Consider the following 7,074-nt stretch of genomic DNA (forward strand, 5'->3'; position numbering starts at 1 on the left):
CACTGTTGGAATATTGTGTGCAATTCTGGTCTCCTTCCTATTGGAAAGATGTTGTGAAACTTGAAAGAGTTTAGAAAAGATTTACAAGCATGTTGCCAGGGTTGGAGGATCTGAGCTACAGGGAGAGGCTGAACAGGCTGGGGCTGTTTTCCCTGGAGCATCGGAGGCTGAGGGGTGACCTTATAGAGGTTTACAAAATTATGAGGGGCATGCATAGGATAAATAGACAAAGTCTTTTCCCTGGGATCGGGGAGTCCAGAACTAGAAGGCATAGTTTTAGGGTGAGAGGGGAAGATATAAAAGAGATCTAAGGGGCAACTTTTTCACGCAGAGAGTGGTACGTGTATGGAATGATCTGCCAGAGGAAGTGGTGGAGGCTGGTACAATTGCAACATTTAAGAGGAATTTGGATGGGTATATGAATAGGAAGGGTTTGGGGGGGGATATGGGCCAGGTGCTGGCAGGTGGGACTAGATTGGGTTGGGATATCTGGTCAGCATGGACGGGTTGGACCGAAGGGTCTGTTTCCATGCTGTATGACTATGACTACAGACAATTAATGCAGGTGTTGTTCACATAAATTCCCTCTTCGAATCAGGTCTTATTCTGTATGTGTCAAAGTTCATCATTCAGTGGTTGGCTTTCCAACAACCCATGAGACAAGCTATCAATAATTTACTATCTGACATGTAGCCAGTTAAGTAACACTATATTATAATCTTCAGACCATTGGACTGGGCCATACGAACAGTGCACTCTGCATCCATACCAATAAGATGGTTGCCATACCGGAGGTGCTTCCAGCTTCTTCAAAGTCAACATTTCCAAGGTGAAGAACACCTGCAACTACACGAAACAGATCAAGTTTCTCTCCGTCATCCAGCCCTATTTTCTTCATAGCAACACACATGCGGTTGAAATCACCATGGTCATCCAACAAGGGATCTTTCAGTGAGCCTTCTTTCAGGCACTGGAAGGAGACAATGAAAAAAAAAAAATCCACCACATCAGCTAACATCAAACAGGATCAAGGACATATTATCAAAAAAGAAACATGCACACAATCGGTCCAGAATGTTTAAGCCAAAACTATAATATGCATGCAAACTGGCACATCAATTTCTCATGCACACACCAAGAAATAAATAATATATTTGCCTGAACTGAAACTCTTTAAGAAGCTAGATACACTGACAATCATTTGTAATACTTAGCAGTTTTTACATTGTTTCTGCTTTGGATTTCTGTGCCTTCAAAACATTTCCACTTGCTTCCAATTCCCGTTCCTGTGATTTAATCTATAATACCAAAGTATCTGCTTTGACAAAGCACGTTTGATTTACCATGCACATGAGGAAATTCAGATCAAAATATTCCCCATGCACTTTCCACAGGCATTAAAAAATTTCTTGCTAAAATGCCCTTATCTATCTGTAAATGTTGCAATTAGCTTGGACATTAAGTGTACAATTTTTTTTAAGAGCTCATTTCTATGAAAATAAAGGGAGAAGCAGTGTTTGCTAAGTGATACAAAATTCAAATTCATGACAGATAATGATGAGTGCAAGGTGACAAATTAAAGTGCAAGATATCAACACACATTTCCCTAGGAAAAGCATGATTCAATAATGCTATTTACACTTGACGTTTCAAATGCAAAGTCAACAAATGATCACTTATCTTCTCTAAACTCTACCACAGATCACTGCATCACCCTTGATGTCTCTCCACAACTGTCCACTTCAATGGCAGCTCTATGATCAGACTCTCAGATACACAAATTATTTCTCCTCCTCTACTTTGGATACTGTGCCTTCAAAACATTTCCACTTGCTTCCAATTCCTGTTCCTGTGATTTAATTCATAATACCCAAGTACCTGTTTTGACAAAGCACATTTGATTCACCATGCACATGAGGAAATCCAGATCAAAATATCTCCAAAGAATCCAAAATTCCATTCCATATATAACAAATTCATGAAATCAGATTCCACATCTCTCACCCCATCTCCGTTCCAGCCCCACTTCTCATTAATATCAGATTTGCTTCTACACTCAGTCCATCACCGCAGGATTTTGATGTAGTCAGTTCTGTTCAGCTCCCATTCGTCTTGATAACATCTATCTTAAATGAGATGCTATCCAATCGCTAGTCTAGCTTTGTTTTCTTTCAACCAGTTATCAAAACTGCAGAACTGGGCAGAGAGGTGGCAAATGGAGTTTAATGCAGAAGAGTGTGAGGAGATTCACTTTGGAAGGAGTAACAGGAATGCAGAGTATTGGGCTAATGGTAAGATTCTTGGTAGTGTAGATGAGCAGAGAGATCTCGGTGTCCAGGGACATAGATCCTTGAAAGTTGCCACCCAGGTTGATAGGATTGTTAAGGCGGCCTATGGTGTGTTAGCTTTGATTGGTAGAGGGATTGAATTTCGGAACCATGAGATCATGCTGCAGCTGTACAAATCCCTGGTGCTGCCACCTTTGGAGTATTGCGTACAGTTCTGGTCACCGCATTATAGGAAGGCTATGGAAGCTTTGGAAAGGGTTGAGGAGATTTTCTAGGATGTTGCCTGTTATGGAGGGAAGGTCTTATGAGGAAAGGCTCAGGGACTTCAGACTGTTTTCGTTAGACAGAAGATTGAGAGGTGACTTAATTGAGACGTAGAAGATAATCAGAGGGTTAGCTAGGGTGAACAGTGAGAGCCTTTTTCCTCGGATGCTGATGGCTAGCACGAGAGGACATATCTTTAAATTGAGGGGAAATAGATGTAGGACAGATGTCCGAGGTAGTTTCTTTACTCAAAGGGGTAGTAGGGGCATGTATTGCACTGCCTGCAACAGTAGTAGATTTGTCAACTTTAAGGGCATTTAAGTGATCATTGGATAGGCATATGGACAAGAATGGAATAGTGTAGGTTAGATAGGCTTCAGATTGGTTCCACAGGCGGGCGCAACATCAAGGACTGAAGGGCCTACTGCACGGTCGTCATGTTCTACATTCATTATTTCACTTCTTCAAGAATGGGGACATTCATCCACCCTCAAAACACACCTATGTAAAAAGAGTGCAAAACACATACGGTAATGTCTCGATTAGAAAATACAAAAAAAGTCTTCTAGATGGAGAAATGTCAACTGCATTTACCTTCCTGAATTTCTCTCTATCAAGCAACTGTTTTCAAAAAGACAAGGTGGCTTTTAAACAGAAAAAAGGCAGGCTTGCATTTATATAGAGGTTTTCACGACCACCAGGCATCTTAAAATGCTTTACAATCAATTAAGAACTTTTGCAATGCTGTTACTCTTTGAAGGTTGGAAATTCAGCCGCCAAATCGCACTGAGCAAATCCCCACAACAGCAAGGTGACTGAAAATAGATAAGCTGGTCATTATGATCTTGAAGGAGGGATATATTTTGACAAGGATACCACAGATAACTCTCCTGCGTTTTATTTTGCATCCAGCTGAGGGGGCAGGTGGGACCTAGGTATAATGGCTCTTCTGAAAGACAACACACCCAAGAGTGCAGCATCCCTCATGTTTAACCCCTGGAATGGGAACTGAATCTGAAACCTTGTGATTCATAGATGAAAGTGCTACCCACTGAGTCAGGACTGATATGTGCAGGGCATGTGATTCTCGTAAATTCTTTGCCCTCGACTTTGATGATCAATTCAGAACTTTCACTTTGGATTCCATTTTTTGTTAAAAATGGCACAATTTTTGAAAACAAATTTAAAAACATATTCAAATACAAACAAGCTTTTACAAGACAAAAAAAAACTCCTCTTGCTGTTGTATAGCCCAGCACAATGGCACAATACTGTCTATACCTCAAATATTCATCTCATCAGCTTTCAACTGCAGCTGATGTTTGACATACAAGTCATCTTGCCTGCTTCCATCTCCAACAAAATGCCAAAATAAAAAGACCACCACTAAAGTAAATAAATAAGAAACTACTACTAAACACTTACTACAGAATTTACCCCTTACCATGTTGGCATAAACCAAACAAAAAAAAAACTAATCTAGTGGAAAGATCAATGCATGCAACGACAACTACACCACACAGGAGTGATGTAAGCATCTGCAAATGTATTGACTGACAGACAGTTACATCATACAAACTTCAGATACATGAGAAACAAAACTGATCACCTCTTCTTCCTGATATTTAAAAGGGGAAAGAAAATAAGATGATTTTACTTCAGTAACATTGTTTCATTTAAAACAGATTCATGTCATTTGCATGTGAATTTATTGCAGTGAATTATATCACATAAGCTGCTATCGTGCCAAGAAATGGTCTCTCTCATGGAGAGGACATCAAACAAGATACAAATGGGATGAGTAATAAAAACAAGATCAACTAAATCAGGCCACAACACAAAATTGATTCAATCCCTCCCACTCAAAACCTAAAAAAATTGAACATTTTCTAAGGTACAGACACCAGAGGTCTGTTTCCATGCTGTATCACTCTATGATGTCAGAAAGGTTTTTAATATTGATTAAAAACTGACGACGAAACATGACCTCCTAAAATTGGTTCCACATTGAGCAAAACTGATACAGAATAATCTGGTAAAGTTGTTTTCTTGAACTGATAAGTAGTCAGCAGAAATTGCAAATGGAATTTCAATGAAAATTATTCTGCATAACTAAAATTGAACAGTGAAAACTTTCCAAATTATAAATTGTCAACAGCATTGTATGTGTTGATTGATGAGGTGTGACATTTAGGTAATGGAGACAAAGAAGCATATTCAATATTAGCTGGATACAATGAATAACTATGGATTCCGAGACTAGCACCAGCAGAGGTGCTGAGGGCTAATGCAACAGAGAAAAAAAAAATCAGTGAGCAAATTACTCCAGACTTGTTAAGAATTCTGTTGAGCTTGTTGCTGTATGTAATAGTTGTTAGCAGGCTTACAGCTATTAGAACAAGATACAGAAATTACTACTCAACATGATATACACACCTACTCTCACACAGTGCTACATTCATCAAAATGTCAGAAAATGCATCAGATGTTCAAAGGTATAATTACATTCAGTGAAACAAACAAGACAGAACACAATCGACAGATGCCATGAAAATTGAAGATGTTAAGTCATACTCAAGTTAAATACGTTTTTTTTTTACAGAATGATTTGAAAATATCACAGCACAATACACTAATTCTTGTACTGCAGATTAATAGCAAATATTGAGCATTACATATAATCATTCCATTTTCTCTCCAGATAAAACCATTTCAATTCTCTTTGGCAATGTATATCATAATAAAGCAACAACTGCTTTTCCCTTACCCAAACACTGATAAAACCCACTCAGCAGACCTATGACTGTCAACTGCTCAAGTTCAGTGTTCAGTTTCTACACAGTATCCTCTCGTTCATACAACTGGGATATTGCAATCAGAGATTAGTTCAATCTTTCACCTTCAGTGATGTGAGGAAATAACCTTTCCTCATCTCTGGAAATTAGGCCAAGCCGAACAAAACTTAACTGCTGGACATGCCCTTTCCCCCAAAACTTTAGTCAGACTCTGAATTTATCCCTGGTCTCTTACTAAATCAACCAATCCCTCATCAGTGACCAACCTCTTCTGTCTGAGCACGTCATTTTTTGAGACCAGATAACTCATTCAGCCTCCTGAACCCATTCCACCACCCAATGTCTTTACTCTCCATTTACCTACCTTAGTTCCATACTAACATTTGTACTGTACAAAGCTAAAATTTATGCAAATGATCTCAATACCTTGCAATGTTTCTTTAAATATTCTGCTGTTGCTCAACAGCATTCTAAAACAGAGCAACAAAATTTAACCTGTACACAAGGTGTTCTCACACTTCTGAATAGCTTAACAAATTTTGAGCACTTATTGGGTCATGGGTTTCAAAGATTAAAATTAAAAGATGTGCTGTCTGAAAATTTAAACTTAACCAGCATGCAGCCGATGGGACGTACTGTGCCAGCTCCCTGCTAGAGGCAGGCGCAAATTTCACCATGTATTAGTACTTTACCTGTGGGCTCTTGCGATTCTGTAGAATCCGTTTGTCCGATTCCTTGTTGGCAAAGTACCTGGTGCACCCCCGACTCAGATACTACAGCAGAGAGATGAATTTAGCACAAGAGAGAGATGTTTTATCAAAATAAATGAACAATAAAACAAAACAAATTCATCCAAGGAGGAAAGAAAATCAAAACTTATAGCAGTTGATTTGTCTAATGACCATTGGACTAAACCTCAGTGGTAACCTGCCTCATTTAAACAAAATGCATTTTCTCACAAACAAAGCTCTCTGTCAATGTATATCGATCTCAGAGCTTAGTTTTCTTATTCTTTAAGTGACTGTTGACTCAAAAACGTTCTTGGTTAAAGCAGTCTTATCTGGCATCCCTGGATCGCAGAACAGTTATTGTCTACAGGATTACATTCAACCCATTAATAGTCACCTTTCAACTGGAACTGAAAGGAAATTCCACATCTGAAAGCGAAGAGGGATGGAGCACAAAAGTTTAATATATGATCATCAAACAATTAGAGGTTTTAAACAAACAAAATGCTTACACGACATCGCAACCTCACCAATTCAAGCAAACTTTCGAGCACAACAGGTCGAGTATTCAATCAGTGCAAATGTTAGAGGTTAGACAAATGGAACATGGAACATAGAAAAATACAGCGCAGTACAGGCCCTTTGGCCCTCGATGTTGCGCCGATCCAAGCCCACCTAACCTACACTAGCCCACTATCCTCCATATGCCTATCCAATGCCTGTTTAAATGCCCATAAAGAGGGAGAGTCCACCACTGCTACTGGCAGGGCATTCCATGAACTCACGACTCGCTGAGTAAAGAACCTACCCCTAACATCTGTCCTATACCAACTCCCCCTTAATTTAAAGCTATGCCCCCTCGTAATAGCTGACTCCATACATGCAAAAAGGTTCTCACGGTCAACCCTATCTAAACCCCTAATCATCAAGTCACCCCTAAACCTTCTTTACTCCAATGAAAACAGTCCCAAGTGCCTCAGCCTTTCCTCATACGACCTT

General features: G+C 39.4%; 1 protein-coding gene across 8 annotated transcripts in view; it reads right to left on the minus strand.

The window, feature by feature from the left end:
• LOC122552951 (unconventional myosin-VI) overlaps positions 1 to 7,074 on the minus strand; it is a 252,618-nt gene that overhangs the window by 92,920 nt on the left and 152,624 nt on the right. For all 8 annotated transcript variants that reach the window (XR_006312565.1, XR_006312566.1, XR_006312567.1 and 5 more), the window contains exons 10-11: positions 6,040 to 6,120; positions 790 to 970 (exon numbers count right to left, since the gene is read on the minus strand). Coding sequence is in view for 5 of the 8 variants with exons in the window: in XM_043696242.1 (XP_043552177.1) it covers positions 790 to 970; positions 6,040 to 6,120 (262 nt within the window). In the remaining 3 variants the exon portion in view is untranslated. The remainder of the gene's footprint in view (positions 1 to 789; positions 971 to 6,039; positions 6,121 to 7,074) is intronic.

Source organism: Chiloscyllium plagiosum, chromosome 9 (assembly GCF_004010195.1).
Source record: "Chiloscyllium plagiosum isolate BGI_BamShark_2017 chromosome 9, ASM401019v2, whole genome shotgun sequence".
Lineage (NCBI taxonomy): Eukaryota > Metazoa > Chordata > Chondrichthyes > Orectolobiformes > Hemiscylliidae > Chiloscyllium > Chiloscyllium plagiosum.